Source organism: Notechis scutatus, chromosome 1, assembly GCF_049901735.1.
Source record: "Notechis scutatus isolate UNSWTSFEM ecotype Mainland chromosome 1, rNotScu1.2, whole genome shotgun sequence".
NCBI lineage: Eukaryota > Metazoa > Chordata > Lepidosauria > Squamata > Elapidae > Notechis > Notechis scutatus.
The window spans coordinates 273,360,709-273,381,040 of record NC_142009.1 but is presented as its reverse complement, the minus strand read 5'-3'; the positions used below and the strand labels follow the sequence as shown (position 1 = coordinate 273,381,040).

The 20,332-nt window shown below is 40.0% G+C and overlaps 1 protein-coding gene across 2 annotated transcripts in view; it reads right to left on the bottom strand.

Moving 5' to 3' along the window:
* Positions 1–438: 438 nt before the first annotated feature.
* The window catches only part of TTC9 (tetratricopeptide repeat domain 9), a 35,551-nt gene continuing 15,657 nt past the window's right edge, over positions 439–20,332 (bottom strand). Inside the window, exons 2-4 of one of the 2 annotated variants that reach the window (XR_015746711.1) lie at positions 9,628–9,810; positions 8,043–8,147; positions 439–1,289 (exon numbers count right to left, since the gene is read on the bottom strand). Coding sequence is in view for 1 of the 2 variants with exons in the window: in XM_087951533.1 (XP_087807659.1) it covers positions 1,210–1,289; positions 9,628–9,810 (263 nt within the window). In the remaining variant the exon portion in view is untranslated. The remainder of the gene's footprint in view (positions 1,290–8,042; positions 8,148–9,627; positions 9,811–20,332) is intronic. The other variant, XM_087951533.1, reaches the window with a different exon arrangement.

The window sequence follows — 20,332 nt, the reverse complement described above, 5'->3', positions numbered from 1 at the left end:
TTGTATTCATCCATTGACTCATTGGGAAACTCTTTGAAATGATGATACATTTCTTTATGTGATTTGAATATCTAAATCATGCAATTGCAATACAGTTGAAGAATAATCTCTGGAGAATAATACTGTACTCCTCACCCTCCATCTTAATTTGATTGCATTGGATTAAAAGAACCTGTAATTCAGTAACACATTTGTGAAGTCATATATCTGGCATCTTAGAAGCTAAAACTAGGTTTCTGAACAAATCATGCCCTAAAATTGCCACTAGCATTGGAAGGATGTTTAGACGTTGCTGCCTGTTTTGCTTGTAGCGGATAAACGGATTAATATGTTAATTTGGGGGATTATAGCCTGAACTCTGTGCAACCTTGAGTTAATAATAATGAATGAAAATAAGCAGGAAAGTATCAAGATAACGTGAAAGAATTGCAAGCTTAGTCCAGTGAACCAGTAATATAATTTAGCACTGTACAAATATTAGTTAACAAATTCTCACAACACCCCCTGTGAGGTAGGGAGACATTTTTGTTCCCTCTATACAGATGGAAAAACTGAGGCACAGAAAAGTTAAGGTGTATATTAAGATGGTGGCAAGCCCATAATTCAGTGCTTCAATTTCTATAATCTGAAAACTAATTATAAAATCATGCTTCCCCTTTATGTATTAGAGCCCAGCCATGCCTTCTAAGAAATAATATGTGGGGTTGTTGCCTGTTAACAACATATATTTGATATTAAGTAATTGTTCCAGTTTTCATCCCCATCTTCCACATTCTCATTTAGATACTATCCCATACCCAAATTCTCAACTTTGTTGAACATTCTGTACTACATAAAATGTACTACAAGGTAGTTTCATTATATTTTGTTTTCTTCATTAGCTATTGTCTTCATATTTGAAGAAAAAAGAAGGATCTCTGGAAGGCTGCTGCGACAAAAGTAGCAGAAGATAAGCACAAGGCAAAAATCCTTTTCTATTGCTCTCTTCATCCAAATTCCCAGAGCAATTGTGCTAGGAGGACTAGAATGTTATCACTAAACCAGCAAATAGCCAAAGCTAGATCCACGATCACTTCTTAGATCAAAAGTAACATCAGGAGAGAAGAGAAAACTTGTCAATCTAATGTGAAGCCAATGGGAAGGACAATTCACTTGGTGATCATTTAGGGGAGGACGTGTCCATTCAGGCCCACAGAACTGGGTGTCTTCTTACAATGTTTCTTTTTCCCTCTGGGAACATCTGCTAAGCTTCATTTCTGTCAGCTGGATGTACCGTACAACATTGGTATCTGCAGGGAAAAATCATTCAAATATATCTACTTAGCATAATTTTCTTCTTGAAATCCACAACAACCATATTTGTAGATTGTATTCCCAACTGCTAATAAAATAAGGCTATTTTAGGAGAGGTCATCCATCAACTTGAGTATGTGGCTAGTTTTTCTATCATAGAACTCAAATACTAAGTCAAAATACCATGCTAAGCTTAAACCAGACTAACTATATAATGACATTAGCATGTGACGTATATATCATGTCCTTGTTACCCACCAAACACTGAGTGTATTCCAGTTAGCACAGCCTCATTTACTCATATCCACAGTGTACCCCCAATCTGTGTTGCCTACACATGCACATGTATGAAATAACCATGATGACTGTACTTTATATTTTGCAAAGGAAATAATGTGACTTTGAATGCCAATGGTGCAATGGAGACCAGCTCAAAATATAGGATTTGTCTATCAGTGGGTATTAGCAATGGCAAGAAGCTAGCTGTTGGAACTACCTGATGAGCTTTTTTTAGGCCAGGTGGATTCTTCATTTGATCTAGTTGGAACTTGAGCATAGCTTCCTCAATAATAGAGAGCTAGCCTGGCATTGTCCATATTAGGAATGGCTCTCCGGGATTTCAGGCACAGACTTTCTCTTCCTCTCTTGGAAACAATGAAGACATTAAAATATTCTGCCTGCAAAACATATATTTCCATGGAGCAATAGTGAAGACCAATTTTCTGTGAAGACCAATTAACTTCCTCTGGAAGAGGGAAATGCATGGACTTATATATGGGACTCTTGGATGTAGGACACCAGATCTTTGTTGATAGTCCAATTCTTGATATCACTACCCTTGTCCTTAATTGGCAGGGTAACTATGAAAATTATTCAGATAATTAATCCCTGCCATAACATTGTAGCGTCAATCTCCTTGAATATGTATGCAGCAAAAATACGAACATGGTCTTGATTACTGCATTCAAGGCATGAGCAAATACATAGGCTCAGAAATAATGAAATCTGACACTCTAGTAGCTAACTCTTAGAAAAAAAATCACAGGAAAAAGTGGGTGTGAGACAAAGATTAACTCAGTTTTCAACAGTGTAAAGAGCATCCATAAAACAGTTCACAATTAAAAGGTTCAGCACTTATGTGATCAAAGACATGCAAGTGAAAATTTCATAAAATATCTGGTAGGGAATCTCTCAGCCTCAAAATATTTTCTTCGGTTACCACTCTGTACAGTCTCAATCAGCATAGACAGCAAGGAAGAATGGTGGAAGTTGCAGCTGAGTAGAATCAGCTGCTCTATAGGTTGCCCATCCTGAGAAAAAAAGATACGTATTCTACACATTCAAAGTACAAATATCCTTTAAAAAAAGTATCCTGTTTCTCTCTTGATGTAGATATAATTTCCTGTTATGTTGTCTGCTCTTTTTATATGATATAATTCATCCTTGGACTGATCAGGAAGATCAAAACATATATTCAATAAATAATGAAATATTTATAATTCGGAGAATAGCTAGGAAGTTGTTTTATCAGCTCTTTTCATAACACTTGTATTGCTTGCTTTAAGAAATTGAAGCTGAAAAATTGAAATGCAGCTACTTTATATATTGTGCATCATACCAGTCATAAAACTCCAAAGAACCTTCAAAATATACAGTAGCTATAAATGCCATCTTTGCTATTAAGAAGGTGTTCAAAACTTGTAATGTGTATAATATATTCTCTGTCACTTAAATCTCCCCACTCTTGGCACAGATATGAAACCTTGAATATACGCCCAGTGAACAGAGAGGGATAATTGCCTAGATAGGCTTAAAAGTCACACATCCTGAAGATCACAGAAACAACCAGATTAATTTATAAAATGATGGAGAAGAGGTGTGTGATAGGGGGATGGGCAGGGGGCCTAAAACATCTTGTATAAAATGCCAAATAGAGGACGTGTTTGTTTTGTCAGCAAAGAAGGAAATGGACCCAGTGACCTATGGATAAGTTTATACATATGAATAATTTCTCAAATGCATTTTCTTTTCAACATCTAGTTATAAAATAAGATTTAATCAAGGATATATTCTGTAGCAAAAAATAATAATCCCTCAGTCAATTTTTACTGCAGATTCTTGGGCTTGATTATCAAAATCCTAGGTAAGGTATTCTTAATGGAAACCATTTCTTCAAGCTTTACCCAAGTCTTTTTTTCTAGACAATTGCAGTAGCAGAAATATAGGGCAAGTGTTCTGGTTCTTCTTTTATTTTACACATTAACACGATCTTCTTAAACCTCCAACTGGAATAATCCTGCAACTACCTCCCAGTCAATGTGTTATGCCATCCATGGTTTGAGTTTGGCTTAACTTGATGTTGCCAGCCATTGGAATTTATACAATTATAGTTAAAATATTGGTGGCTTAGCATGATGATGAATACCGGAACTTTTTACAGTGGGTTGGATTTAGACCTTGCTCTAAGCTATACTGTTCAATTTTTGATGTGGGAATCTATTCATCTGGTTTATTAAATCAAAGCAATTTAAACAAATGGTGGTTTTTATTTCCCATTTTTTTAGCATATTGTGTGATATTTTCATTTGTTTAAAAAACATATAAAATGAAAAACATATAAAATGTCTTTGAGGATGTATGACAGCTCAAGAGTCTTTGCTGATCCAGGGATGTGCACTGAGAAGCCAAAAAAAAATATAATGTAAATATGTTGCATGGCAACAGTGAATCTAACTAATGGAAGCAACCAGGATAATTTCAAGCTGTACTGCTCTTCAGAGGGAGGGAGGGAGGGAAGGAAGGGATTACAGGTCTTTTTATTGCAAATATGTTATTTATGGACAGGGGAGTTATAGTCACTCTATTACAGTCCTCATTGTGGCCATGTACTGTGAAACTTATTATGAATCTGAAGTCTTCCCTATTTTTCAAACTTTGGGGGGGTGGGGGAGTTGCTGAGACAAATATTTGCCTAGATGTCATTTCTCCTTGATCTCACAATCAGATCTGTCTGCTGTCTGTAACATCTAATTATATAGATCAGGGATAGGTCATCTGTTAGTGTCAAAGTCTCACTGGACAATTTGAGAGCATGTCATGGTTGCTATTATAGAATTGTTGCCATAGGACATCAACCTGTTCATAAGATACCTGCTATAGGAGGCATGGTCAGTCACAGAAGTGCCATGTAATAGATTAATCATCCAAGCAACTCTGCCACTTTTCTGTCACTGAACCTTTCTGGAACCCAAGCTGGACTTTGCTTTGTAAAACTACTTCCTGTTTATTTAATTAAAAATACTTTTAAAAAGTCAGGCGAGGCAGGCAAATGGGCACACTAGTGTTCATGGGTACTGTACTCTGGTGTAGGTAGCTTCTGGACACAATCTGGATTGTTTTATCTAGATTAAAACAAAACCATAGACTGTCAGGAATGAAGAGATTCTCCATATGATATGGTACCCTATTTTAAAATGACAGTATGCTTTATATGCAGATGAATGCCACCCTCTTAAAACTCTTATATAAAATCATGAAAGACTTCTGCCAATCGTAGCTATTTAGGATCAAGCAATTTCTTGTGAGGAAAACATAGTGGTCTTTGCATGATAGACATGTTTCTCAGCAATCTTCATTTTGCTTCCATTAATTAAACAGTCCAAAATTAATGGCAACTTCTCTAATGGCAATTTCCAGTCTAAGTTCTCTAAATCATTGCATCTCAAAAGTTTGGGGAGAGCAGACAAAACTTTGAATATTTTCAATCATTTCAATCATCAGTGAAGATTAGGAACACCAACTCCCCCATCCCCCATCTGACGTTTTGGCTATGCTTATCAGGAAGCCCACCTAAATATTTTCCAGGGCTTCATGAAAGTCTTTTGTATTTTCTTAGAAGAGGTTGCCAGTAAAGAATAAGATTGCATTTGGGAAATTAAAAATGTAACATATATTGCTTAAATTTCATAATATTACATCTTTTCTCATACGTCCCCTAAATGCTTTGAGTTGCCTTGTAGGATTCCATGATACCATTTCCCTTCTGCCTTCAAATCTTTCCCCAAGCCTTGTTTTGTGAAGCTTTCAGCACATCTGCTTCTCATGTCTTGATGGAGCTGCATGTAAGCAAGCACCAGTATCTGCAGGTGAAGCCATTTGTGGAGTTCCCTATTTATATTTTCATATATTCCCTTTTCTGTGCTTTTTTCTTTTTAAGCTCTGTAGAACTGATATTTGTCTGTTTGTTCTCTGGAAAGTTAGTCCCACGTTTATCATTCATGAAAAAGAAGAACCACCCCAACGGACCTAAAGATGAGGGTCAAGCCAATTCTTGTTTCCTTTGCTTAAGGGGGAAAAATGATTGGCATTTTATAATAGCAAGGCTGAACTTGCCTGGACAGAGGGATGCTCACAAAATTGTCAAGGCAACATTGTTCTTAATCACATCATGTGTCTGGTCTGTCACTTCTGAAAGGTTTCCTGCCCTACTACAAACTTCATTCTTCTAATAAAAGAATGGCTCAATTGTCTCACATTCTTCTCTGCTTTTTTTCTGATTGAGGTTAGGGGGCAAAGGTGGAATGCAGTTCAGGCAGGTTAGTTTTCCGTATTGTAAGTTTGTGGCAGAGAAATAAAGAGTTATAAAAGACATGCTTCACCAGCAGCAGGCTTTTAGAACGCAGGATTCATCTCTAAAATGCATTCCTGCTTATTCAGTGAAGTGAGCTTCCACTGAGTTGCACTAATGTGCTCTTAACTAAATCCATCAAATTCTTATTGCCACAAGTATGTGGTCTCTTCCCCCCTCCCATGCCATTATTTCAGAAGCATGGGTGTAGACAAAGGAAGATGGCGGTAGGGTAGCTATCATAAATTACATAAAATATGTAATACTTTGAGGTTCAGTTTTGAATCAGCCTCAAAATATAATTTTACTTGATTCTGTTCTCAAAAGTAGAAATTGATTTTAAAAAGCAAGCAAACCAAACTCATAAATACCACTTTGGAAGCAGCAGCTACAATAATCGGTAAGTTACATGTCACAGATCAACTTGTCAAAAATATATTTCAACAATTCACCCAGGTGAGAGCAAGACAGAGGAAAGACCAAATTGAGTTTGGCAGATGTCTTACTGTAGAGCAGGGGTGTCCAACCTTGGCAACTTTAAGACTTGTGGACTTCAACTCCCAGAATTCCTCAGCCAGCAAAGCTGGCTGAGGAATTCTGGGAGTTGAAGTCCACAAGTCTTAAAGTTGCCAAGGTTGGACACCCCTGCTGTAGAGTGTTTTGGAGATAACCTTGGAGAAACTACGTGTATTTCGAGATATTACAACACAAACATTTGCAATAAATATGCACTGAGCCTAGGAAACAGGGAAAGCATTAACAAGAGACTCAGATAATCTCCTCCCGGACTCCCTCGTGTATAAGAAGGAGGGAAGGGAAAACACACCAGGCCACATTATTCTGTTAGCATAACCTATTTAAATAAAATATAGTGCTAGTCATCTTTAGTGTCTGGTCAACTTCAAAGGGCTAACGCTCTGATTAAACCACACACACACACACGGCCTTATTTAGAGCAGGTATGGAGTTCCAAAAAGTTATAGCTGAGTCAGGGACAGCTGCCAGTGCAGCAACCTCCTGCAAAGGTTGGCTTTGAATTTAACTGGGTGCTTTCCACTTCTGTGAGAATGAATGGATTTGGTGCGAGTTTTATTTGAGGAGTCTCAAACTGTAATCACCTTTAGGAACCTTTGGATCTAATCCACTCCCTCCAGATAATCCACTAAGTGCTTTTCATCAAACTTGAGTCTTATGGAATCTCTGAGGCAAAACCCCATTTTATTATGCCATCACTGTAAGAGTTGTCTTCTGCATCACAATCCCCATACTGGTCATGGTGTAGAACTAAATGCTGTCATTTTCTCTTTGCTCTTGTTCTGGTAAGTATACCAGAGGTAGCCTGAGTTATATTGCATAACAAACTCACTCTGTAAAAATATAGTAACAGCCCCAGCTGCCATCTGATCAGTGTGTCCCACTGCTGTTGGTCTGTTCCTTCAACTCTGCATGTGTAGTAGATAATAGAATATGCACAACAATATCAAATATCAAATCCAATTATTAAAACTTCTGAATTTTTTCCTGAAAAATATTTAGCAATCACTTCCACTTCTGATATGTATCTAACAGCAGGTAAAGGGTCAAGAGACTTCAAATGATATCCTCTCCCATCTTCTTGTGTAGCAGTTTTAGATCAAATATCCCCGCTCTCCTCTACCATTTAAGAAATATTTTCTCTGGATAAAATTGAGCATGAAATGTGTACATGTAAAAATGGTGGCCAAATATGAAATGATGGGCAACAGTTCCTGAAGTTTCCTTGGTGTTCAGGAAGGGGGGGGAGGGAATGAAAATAATTTAATACTCCGCTCTAATTAATTTTCATTTGGAAGAAGTCAGATATTTCCTGTAGTTAAGTAAGATGCAGAGTAGATATGACAACCTCTAATCTAACCAGGCTGACTGAAAGGGTATATAAACATATTGGCAGAGCAAATACAGGCTATGCAGCTGTCTGAGACGAACGAAAAGCACTTCAGGCAGCATCAAGCCAAGCATGACAGATGGAAGCAGAATGTCTTGTGGGATATGAAGAGGACAATGCAAAGCAATGCCCAGCTGGCCTTATGAGTGACAGAGAGTGATTTGTTTGTACACATCTCTTGCTAGAGAAGACCTTGACCTTAGTTTTATATTAGTTCCAACCCATGGAGTCTTCTGAGCAAATAGTTCCCAGCTCATTAGCTAACTCTTTTGTTGATGCCATTTTGACAGCCACAAGAACCTGCTAAAAAAGGGGGGGAGAAATCAGAGTGAAATCTGACATTCAGATCTTCTTCCCAAGAAATGATTGGCATCCTCCAACTGCGCATCATTACTAATAGGTTTTTAGAGAATGCAGCAAAGTGATCCTGCACGATCTTTAATGCCAGATGCTGGAATGAGATAAAATGTTTTAAAAAAATCTATTTGAATCTATCTTTATTCACCCAGTTTTAGAACTTATGAGCTAGACTCTTGTATTTCTCTGTGTCATGCCCTTGACTTCCATTTGACAAATGAGTAGCATTCCAAGGCTCCCCCACAGTAGACACAAGAGTACATTGATCAAAGTGAGGGGAATAGGAAAGAGAATGACAGCTTGATCGCCACTGCCCCATGTCTTTCCTTCCTCTTTCAAAACAGACATAAGACATGTTTTGTTTTTTAATGTAAAAAGACACCTACCCACAACAACCCACCACGATTCAAAGGATCAGTTCAGATTGACTTCAAGGAAGGGCCTTCCCACTTCCATAATAAGAGCAAGCAATCTTGGCACCCACTTCCCAAGCTTTCTAATCCCTTTTACTCCAGAAGATTATCTAAAGTTAATTCTTCTGAAAGGAAATGAATAACTCTCACTTTAATGGAAATTTAGGGCCTGGGCTGTTTTTCAAAATGTGAACGTACACATATAAACACGCACATATATTTCTATGCACCATTTTTAGTGTTTCAGTTCTAAGGTAAGCAAACCAAAAGGGCTTTAAATAATGGATAGAAGACATTTTCTTTCTTCTGAACTATATTCCCCAATGATACTCTGTCAGAAGTCACATTGTGATGGCATCTGAGGTCAAGTTCTCTCTCTTTCTCTCCTTCCACTTGCCCTCTCTTTTACTAATAGTCTTAGTTCTCCTTCCCTTTTCCTAAACAGCCAATGTTTTGCTAGGAGAAGGATAATTTTTTCAACAGATCTGAACTGATAACTAGCTGAAAACTTTTGGAATTAAGAGTATGGGACACAGGTTAATGAGTCTTGCTTTAAAAAATGAGTGACTCCCACAGTGCAATTACTTAAGTCCACATTTTTGTTTCTGAGATTCACGTATTACAAAGTACTTCAAGATCCATAATGGGACCTAAGAATTGTGGCTCAATAGAAACAACCCCCCACCCATTTTTCTGTGCTGCAATCCCATTTCCTCTTGCATAATGTTTATGATTACTCCTGTTAGAGTCAGGAAAACCTGCAAGCGTTCACACACTTGCCTGTTTTCCAGCTTCTATCGGTAGCAATCATAAATATGATGCAGGACTGTAGTTCTGAGCAGTTGCACTTTTCTTACATAGCTCTGTGGATGACAAGTGTGAGAAGAGGAGAAGGGAAAAAAAGGACTAGATCGAAGACAAGGGAATTTGTCCCTAGCCAAATACTTTTTAAAAAGGAGAGGCAAACAATGCTGATGAGAATAGAGCAACAGCGGATGATCATTTGCTAGTACCTGTTGGCTGTCGAGACCTTGCTTCTTTCAAGTAGTAAAGGGCCTTGTTGTAGTCTCCAAGGTGATAGAATGCTACTCCTGACCGATAGAGTGCCTTGAAGTTCTCCCCTTCTTTCTTCAGTACTTTCAGACAATATTCTTTGACCCTCTCATAATTCACCAGCTCAGCTTGAAGTAGGCAGGCTACAAGAGAAAAGGGAACAGCAACTACTACAGTGTAAGTCTGTTTTAGCGAACTACTCTTTCAAAGCCAACAAGGGAAAGAATGTGGAGTTGGATGAAAAGGAGACAACTTAGGAAATGGTATTCTCATTTAATAGATCCCATTTTCCAATCTCTAATCTCAGCAGGAATTGTCTACGCTGGAATTAGAAATTGAATAAAGGTGGTATGGATGGATGGGCATCCGCTTCTTTGTTTGTTTTACAAATGAGCCAGGAATTCTCTATGCACTAAGAACCAAACTTTGTACAGGCAGGCAAATGGATTCAAACTATGATAAAATAATACACATGCATGCAAAGTATAGCATATACATAGAATGCTGAATTATATGGGGCATCTTAAAAAATATTAAACTAAAGAAAAGAATAGTGTTATGAAAAAATAAATATGGATACTTGAACTGCAAGGGTCCTTAACATGAAATCATGCATAATACCCAATAATATTTTCTCTTTCAATTGCATACTTTTAACTCAACACTTGCACTTGTTCTAACTCAAAACCATTCACAACGATCTGTTTGCATCTTCTGTTATAATCTGAAGAGATGCTCTGTAATCAATATCCACACAAGATGGAAATAAGACTCTTGTTCATACAGAAGCTCCAGATAGATAGATAGATAGATGATAGATAGATAGATGATAGATAGATAGATAGATAGATAGATAGATAGATAGATGATAGATAGATATATTAGATAGAAAGATAGAGATAGAAATATATAGATATATAGATATAGATATATAGAACACAAAAAGTTGATATGTAACATTTGCATGCCCAACTGCACATCCCTGTAAAAGTTATAAAGCTGCTGCATAGAGCTTTGGATTGTTTAGTATATCTTCTCTATCTTTTTTCACACTGCAAATGAAAGCCTGAGACTAATTTGTTTAAAAATATTTGGCAAAACCATGGGACGATCTGTACCAGGCCTTCCCACATCAGCCCCTTTGTCACTAAGGGATACACTGCACCCACTGAAGATGCAAACTCACTATGTAAGCACTGTGGTTATTTCAGAGCAGAAAACCATTTACAGGTTCAGGGTAGTGACTCATTGGCTGGACTGTGGCTGTATGTAAAAAAAAAATCTTTTGCTTGCATCATGTCCTGGTATCTTCAATTTACAGAATGATAAGAAGACTGAAAAGAGCTGCTATCAGCATGAGGTCAACAGACAAAAATCTCGCAATCTTGTCTGTTCTCAGACACCTTTATGATGTTCTTTCTTCTCACGTGTTCGGCAGGAGATTCAGCTTTTCCTTATCATGCTTGTTTTTCTTTCACAAAAACTCTATGCAAGTTGTACCTTTGCTGAACTGAAGATACACAATCACATCAATTATACAGATTTACAAATGCACAGGCAAAAGTACATAGTTATTAAATGTTCTGTCCTATGACTGCATTGAGAATTTTTTTTTTGCCAGGCACAACCTAGCAAGAATGGGTTAATTCTACACTTTTCTCTGCATATTTTATGTCATTTCCAATAAAGACACTCTCTCTGTTTCTCTTCACAATGCTGTGACAAAGCCGTAGAATTGATTAGTTCAAAGCCAGACATAGGATCCCTGCTCTCACTTTTTTATAAGCTGGACTGTCTTTTCCAAGATGGAAAAAATTCCTGGCCTTGAAGGGAAAGACAACATAAGAAGCCATGGATTTAAACAATTTGGCCTCCACTTTCATCATAATGTTAGTTGGGGGGGGGGGGGGGTTTTGGGGGGGGGGTTGTTTTTTTTTGTTGGGGGGGGGGGGGGGGGGGGGGGGGGGGGGGGGGGGGGGGGGGGGGGGGGGGGGGGGGGGGGGGGGGGGGGGGGGGGGGGGGGGGGGGGGGGGGGGGGGGGGGGGGGGGGGGGGGGGGGGGGGGGGGGGGGGGGGGGGGGGGGGGGGGGGTGTGTTTTTTTGGGGGGGGGCGGGGGTGGGGGTGGGGGGTTTGGGGGGTTTTTTTTTTTTTTTTTTTTTTCCCTTTTTTTTTTTTTTTTTTTGGGGGGTTTTGGGGGGGGGGGTTTTTTTTTTTTTTTTTTTATAAAAAAGGGGGGGGGGTTTTTTGTTGGGGGGGGGTTTTGTTGGGAAAAGGTATTAGATGGACTTCCTCTCCCCAATTACATCTACCCATGTCATCAGGTCTGGCAGAAGACGTATGTTATGGGTCCCATCTGCTAAGGAGTCACATCTGGTGGAACCCAGGAGACAGGCCTTTTCTGCTGTGGCACCTGTTCTGTGGGACATCACCCCCTCTAGATGAGATTGGCTTCATCTTTGCCAACCTCCCAGAAGTCTTTTAAAACCTTATGTCAACAGGTTTGGGGATCGCAAGGGAATGGTATTCGATGAGGTGACTCCATTGTTCACATTATCTTATGTTCTCTTCCAGTCTTTTAATATTAATTTTTGTACTTGTGGAATGTTTTATGTATAATATAAAACTCTCCCTCTGTGTGTGATAGACCAGTTGGCTAGGTCCATCATCTGTCTGTCTGTCTCTCTCTCTCTCTCTCTCTCTCTCTCTCTCTCTCTCTCCCTGTCTGTCTGTCTGTCTGTCTGTCTGTCTTGTAAGGGCTAGATGCAATAACAGCAGACACCTCAATGGAATTTCTGGAAATGACCCTGTCTCCAAGTCCTTTTTCCATTCACTCATTGGTAACAACTCGCGACAGCCAATTCACCATGACCAACTCAACACTGTCAATTCGCCACAGCCAACTCACTGCAAGACAACTCACCATGGTCTATTTGCCATGCACCAACTGGCCATGGGACAATTCAACAATTCAGTTTAATTATTCAACATTATTTTAAAATTATTTTCAATTTTGTCATTCACATTTCATTTTATCCCTCCTTTTGCATCTTTTCTTTAATGATTCTATCCCACCATTCCTTTGATATTATTGTAACTGCTATGGCTGGGTTGGCTGTGGTGAATGAGTCATGGTGAGTTAGCCATGGAAAATTGTCCTAGACCTGATCAAGGAATGGGATTGACCAACTGCAGCCGGGCCTGCTCTAACTCTGCTTCAGGTGGTAGTATAGGTAGTCCTCGACCACAGTTGAGCCCATAATTTCTGTTGCTAAGTGAGACATTTGTTAAACGAATTTTGCCCCATTTTATGACCTTTCTTGCCACAGCTGTTAAGCGAATCGCTGCAGTAGTTAAGTTAGTAACACTGTTGCTGAGTGAATCTGGCTTCCCCATTGATTTTGCTTATCAGAAAGCTGCAAAAGATGTCCTGGGACCCTGCAACCATCATAAATATGAATTAATTGCCAAACATCCAAATTTTGATCACATGACCATGGGGATGCTGCAACAGTCATGCAAGTGAAAAAACGGTCATAAGTCACTTCTTTCAGTGCCATCATAACTTTGAACAGTCACCAAATGGACTGTTGTAAGTCAGGGATGGGAATTCAACCGGCATTACTACCGGTTCGGTAGTTATGTTTTGAGCGCGCATGTGCACGTACTACACCATAAGCTGTGCCGCTCGGACAGCTGAAAAGTGCTGTGCATGGGTGCGCAGTGTTTGAAAAAGCACTTTTTTACTGCTTTTTCAACCTCAGCTGTGCCTCGCAAAGCAGCTGAGGTTGAAAAAGCAGGAAATAAAGGTCAGGTAAGAGCCCGGGCGGGCAGGCAGATGGGCCAAACAGCAGCAGACACAGAACCAGTTCTGTGTCTGCTGCTCTTCATAGCTACTGGTTCTGTAGAGTCAGGCAGAACCGGTAGCATCCCACCCCCTGTTGTAAGTTGAGGACTACCTCTATATGCTTAGGAATATTTCCTTTGCTGTTATGATGCAGACTTGCAAAATCAAGTCCGATACACAAATGTACCCTCAATCCGTTCACAGTAGCCTGCAAAGCAGAAAAGAGCAGTGCACTGATGGGGTTGAATTTTTTTTACGACCGGTTCTGTGGGCATGGCTTGGTGGGCGTGGCAGGAGAAAGATACTGCAAACTCTCCATTCCCAGCCCACTCTAGGGGGAGGAGACTGAAAAATCTCCATTCTTTCCCCACTCCTGGGAGAAAGTTACTACAAAATCTCCATTCCCTCCCCACCCCACTAACCTGCTTTCCAGCTCCATTCTCCTGTGCAGGGCAACCAAAGAAGACCCAGCCAATCAGCTGGGACTCGGGAGGCAGAAAAGAGATGAGGGCAGGGCCAGTCAGAGGTGGTATTTGCTGGTTCTCCGAACTACTCAAAATTTCCGCTACCAGTTCTCCAGAACTGGTCAGAACCTGCTGAATACTACCTCTGAAGCAGTGGTGGGATTCAGCTGGTTCAGCAAACCGGTTGTTAAATTACACACACACACACACGGCTATCAAAGTGGATCCTGGGTGCTGCACTGCAATGGAGAAATGGAGAAATGGAGTGGCCGGCATGAGAGAAGGAGAAGGCCGCTTTCCCTCTTTCTTCGCCCTGCTCCTCCTGCTCTGTTGCCTATTTCTCCATTGCGGTATAGTGCCCAGGGACCACTTTGATAGCGGGAGCAGGGTGGGGGATTTAACAACTGGTTCATCCAGGGTCAGGTTGGGCCACACATCCCATGACAGCCAACCTGACCCTGGGTGAACCGGTTGTTAAATTATTTGAATCCCACCGCTGGACATAGTATCTGCCTGGTCCAGCATCTTACTTCCTGTCGTTCTCTCCCTGTATTTAAATTGATTGTCGAGCAATTTGTGGTCCAAACTATGCGGCCACTGATTCTGACATCATATGGATTAGTCACTATCATTGATTAAAATTCAGGCATGTTCCGATTAAACCAATTGCACAAGTTAGCCTTGAATTCAAGTCTTGTTGATTTCATGAATTATAGGTACAACGGACGTTAGCTGGATATCATCCACAGGTGCTGGTGTTGTTGTTGTTGTGAGCGTCCGTGGAAATCAGTATCGACTCTGTCATGAAAGAAAGGCATAATTTTAGGGGCCGGTGCTCTTATGCAGCAAGAGAAAGTGGCTGCTGCTTACAGATGGTAATTTCAGATGGGGGTGGGGATTGGGAAAAGGGTGTGACAGATAAAAGGAAGAAAATGCCTGAATGCTGCGGCAAAATCTTTTTCAGTCATTGGCCCGGGTCACCTGAGTTCTGTTTTGAACAACAAAGAGTCGTCGCCTGCTTCTACATGCACTTGTCAGATGTGAGGAAATTTGTCACACATCACAGAGAGCACGAATGGGGATTTGTTCCCAACGCAGGCACAAGCGGCAGATTTTCATTAGGACAGCGACGGAGGGGTTAAGGATTAAATTCTCCTTCTTGACTAATGCAATGATATCCCAAACAAATACAAATCTGCGGACTGACATTTCCATTCAAAGCAATACATCTTAAATGCATAAAGGCACGGAGCAAAGGCTTGGCCCTGGATTTATCCCCTTCCTCCTGGCAAAGAGAGAGAGCAGAAACAGAGCCAGCAGGGTTGACCCAGTCAAAAGAGAGATTTGCCAGGAAATGGTTATCCAAAGACCACATTGTCCTTCCGCTCCTTTGCTTTCAAGGTTCGTTTGGGGAACCATGTACAGGTAATTCTTGACTTACAAAGGTCATTTAGTGACTGTCTGAAGTTACGATGGCACTTTTAAAAAAGGACAATTTTTCGCACTTATGACAATTGCAGCATCTCCATGGTCACGTGATTTACATTTGGATGCTTGACTCACATTTACAACGGTTTGCAGTGTCCCAGAATCACGCCGTCCCCTTTTGCAGCCTTCTGACCAGCAAAGTCAATGGGGAAGCCAGATTCACTTAACAACCGTGTTACTCATTTAACAACGGCAGTGGTTCACTTAACAAATGTGGCAAGAAAAGACGTAAAATGGGGCAAAACTCACTTAACAAATTTCTCACTTAGAAGCATACATTTTGGGCTCAGTTGTGGTCATAAGTTGAGGACTACCTACAGTCAGTAGGACCAGGAGCTCCTCTTTGGATGAATACAGCTTCAGAGCAAAGTTTCTCACCCTGGGTAACTTTATGCTATGTGTGCACTTCAACTCCCAGAATTTCTAAGCCAGCGTGATTTAGAGAGGAGTAGAACATTGGAAATGTTCCCCATGGCCTTCAAAAGCAATAAACTCTCCAGCTTTTAAAAATTCAGCTATATTCTCTCCTCTCCTTGCTTCTCATGGAGCTTCAAATGAAGGCAGCCATTCCTTTCTGTCATCCACCCCCATGCCTCTTCCTGTCTCCACACTTCCTTCTTGTTAAGGTGCGAATCTGAAACTAAAATCCTTGACAGCCTTGAGAATGTAGTTCTATATTTATGTATCAAATAACAGGTACGATGGCATAAACAGCTGCCCTTTGCCCAAGAATTTTGCCTGCTGCAGTCAGAGAGCAACCTCTTTATACAAGGTCGGTGCCACAAAGAGACAAATGACTGGAAGCATGAAGAGTAAAAGACAGCAAAAGGCTTCACAATTGCGGCCTCACAAGAAGCTGCCTTATTCTGAAATAAAACATTGATGCACCTAGCACAGAATTTTCTTTATACATTCTTCTGGGAGATGAGTATTTGGGAGAAGAGCTGTTACCTCGAGTCCAACCAGAGCCATTGGCATCTAATGCCACAGCAGTTCTGCAAGATTTCAGACAGAAGCCTTTCTCGGCGTCACTTGGAGGTTATTAAAAAATTGAATATGGACCTGTTTGTAATCAAGCTCCAAACACAGAGATATGATTCCCTTTAGAGATCAGTATATCCTTATGATCAATCATTTAGACCCAGCAACTTCATCAAATCTTTTTTATGAAGTCATGGAAATTGTCCCTGGTGTCCATTACTGCTGTATCAGAAACATGTTGATCCCTGTAATGATTTTCAATCCCAGTGTAAAATTCATTCATTTCTCAAGGAAGCCAATTCTCCAGCTGCAGCAATTTAGGAATACAGTTCTAATGGTCAACTTTGAGGTAAGGAAGTTTCATGTATTCATATGAAAGCTGCATTACTTCCCTGCTAAGTGTCCTTTTTGTATGATTACTGCAATGTTTCTAAGCTTGCAGCCAAAATATCCTTTCTGCTACTGCTCCCACCCAAAAATTACTAATAGTGGAAATGACGTCATTACGTCTGTCTGTGAAGAAGTGCCCCATTTATACAAGTACGCACACAAATATTTTTCCACAGCTGCCATCCATGATCTTATTTGGGGAGGAAATCTAAGCCAGAATTTCATTAATTTATGCAGAACGTAAATTCATCAAGTTTCTGAGGCCCAGTATAGCTAAGAGATAGTATAATGAAGGTTTAAATATAATAAGTCAAATTGCAGAAGATTATTTGTAATTTTCTTCTCATATTTTCCAGGCTGACCTTTCCTGGTTTTGGACTTGGTTAGTACTTGGATGGGAGGGAAAACCATAGCTAGACTGAGAAGTACGTTTAAAAATAAATCCCAGAAAATAAAGAGTAGTCAGTGGATAGACATTTCTCTGTATTCATGGACAAACCACTTTGCTCAATATCTTATGCGCCTGCATCTCATCTTCTTCTCCACTGTGATCAGAGATAGGAAATTCCTTCTTTTGTTTGTTGCTATTGTTGAACAAGTGGTTAAAAGCCCTCGCGTGTTTCCTCTTTTGTGTTGTCTATCTTTTAATTACCTCAGTAATGTTTAACCCAGGTTTTATCTTTCAAAAGCAATATGCATGCTCTGAACCTCTGGAAGCATTTTCTTTTTCATACGTCCATTATGCTTTCCCCCTTCACTAACTGGGAAAGCTTATTCAGTGGTTTCCCCTTCTGTTCCTTCCCTGCTGCTCTTTCTTAGCAAGCGTCACTAAAGATCCTTCTGCCTTTTGTAGGCTCTCAGCAGAAATGGGCCTTCCTGCTAAAGAGGCTTCTCTCCAGAGACACTCCACCGCTTCCTCAATGTGCTCTAGGAGTCTGGGAAGTCTCAGGAGCAGATCTGAAGGATGACTCCTACATTTGATAACGAAATAAAAATATATAACTTTGACTCTAAGAGACCTCTCAAGTGGACCTGCTCCTTCAAGAGGAGGGCTTTTCTCCAGAATGATCACTGGGAGAGACAAAGTTTGTCCAGAAACCCCCTTCTCACAGAGACTTGGTTTCTTTCTTTTCACCACAGTCAAACCAATGGATGACCTTCCCAGTAGCTTTGCATAGATGTGAAGTAGCCAGGGAGATAAAGATGAACCCTGCAGCACCCACAAGCAGGCATCTGTTTGGGTGACCTCTCCCCAACCATCACACGTGGCACTGCCTATTCAGGAAGGAGTAGAACAGAACAGGGTCCCCAATCCCCTGCCCTTGAAGTCAGAAGGGTACCATGGTGGTGGTTGTAGAAGCCAAGAGGTCCAAATAGAAGAGAAGGTATTCGAATCCCAGTATTGATCAACCACTAGATGACCAGGGCACTTTCTACCCAGGCCCAGATAATTTCAGAGAATTTACTTCCTCTAAGGTGGTGGTGATCCACAGACACCTGGGGTGCCACAATGTCATCACAAAGGGTCCATGAAGGATTGAAGAAAAAGTGACCTTGGTCAAAACTTTCCTTCCCATTGTAATACAAGGGGGGGGAAATTCCTCTAATAAAAGGGAGTTTATTTGCTGGATTTGAAAAATAGATACAGTTAGATGAAACACTTTTGAAATATAGTTCAAATAATGCCTCACCTGTAGCAGGAGGCAGATGGCCAAAGAGCATTTCCTGTTCCAGCTGGCTGTTCTCCAGGTCCCTTCCCATGGGCCAACTGGCACCACTGCCATGTGTGAAGGATTCAAGACTTACGAGGGAGACAGGTGAAGAAAATAAGTATTTGGTAGAGCAGAACGGTTTCTTCTGCCTAGCCCTGTCCCAGCACATCTTCCACCAATTGCTCAGAAGGATGGTTCTAATGAGCTTAAATAATATATTTTTCATTGTTCAGTGCACTTAATTGGTGTTTCAGTGAGGTGCCTTTGAATCTATAGAGGATATAAATAGCTGCAATAAACAATGGATGTGCCATCTTTGCATGGATAGCAAGAGGGAGGTCAGGAAGTATTTCCACACTGCCATTTATGCTGCAAGATGTCCAACATCTGCAGATATTTTCAAGTGAACTTTGCATTTGCAAACAGTACTGAGATAACTAATTGGGAAGCAGATACCCTCTGCTCAAGGAATGAGACTTGCTCAGCTTCTGCTCCAGATGTTCTGCAATATAACCACAAAATCCGTCATGGAAACTTGGGTAAACATATATACATACCTCCATGTATATTAGAAATATACTATTTACTTACTTGTTTGTTTACTACAGTGTTATCCCACTTTATTGCTTTATAAGTAACTGAAGCTGGCAAACATAATTTGTAGTATTTTCTCTTAACCACCCTGTGAAGTGGTCCCCCTAGAGTTGGACTCAGCTAGATAGTAGAATCCTTTACCTTTTATTATACTTAACAAGAATTACTTACAATTGTCGTGCTGTTGGAGATCATGCAAGTCATGATTAGAACATTTAATCTCATAGTTTGGCTTTATCCCATGATGGTTATAATTTATCCAGTACTTTTGGTTTAAAATGCATAAGACAGTGAGCATGACCTCGGGACGCAACTTTGCTGCTGAATAAGGATATGCTCTTCTTGACCACATAATCTGTGTTCAGAATCAAGAGATCAATTAATGCGGACGTGGGATCAGGGGGGCAATTTCAGACAAATTGGGACTGTTTAGTCCCCAGGAAGCTCTGCCTTCTCCAACTTTTAACTACTGTAATTTTAACCTCTTGCCTCCTGTTCAAATTTTTAACTTTTATATATATATAGTATATATAACTACTATTTTGATATTTTATTGTGTGCACTGCCTAGAGTCCCTCTTTGAGAGAAATGGGTGGCTTAAAAAATATGCGAAATAAATTTAAAAAAACACATATTTAACATTAGGATGATGTCTGCTTTAAATTGCAGTAATGAGCTGCTAATAACATGTGGCTTATGATTAATTTCTTTTGACAAAGGGGCAAGGAAGAAAATTTTCAAGTATTATGGTAAATTTTTCTGAAGTTCTTTATTACACAAAACTTCCAGCTCCTTTTCTCTCAATTCTTTCTTTACTTTCCAATTTTTTTTAACATTATATGCAGTTCATTTACAGTGTAATTGTTCATTTAGATGATACAGTTTGTTAATATTTTATAATAGTTGATGCATTTAGCATTTGTGGGTTCTTTTTTTGTCTGCACTGCTATTCTTATTATTTTTAATTATCTAACAAAGTATGTGCATGCATGCATATTTATTTGCATCCCATATTTATTTCTTTTACAAATAACTTGAGGTGGAGAATTATCCAATATACCTTCCTCCTCCTATTTTTTTCCACAATAACAATCTTGTGACTTGGGTTGGGGTCAAAGCAAGTGATTGGCCCAAGGTCACCCAGCTGATTGTCATGGCTAAGACAAGGACTAGAACTCACAGCCTCCTGCTT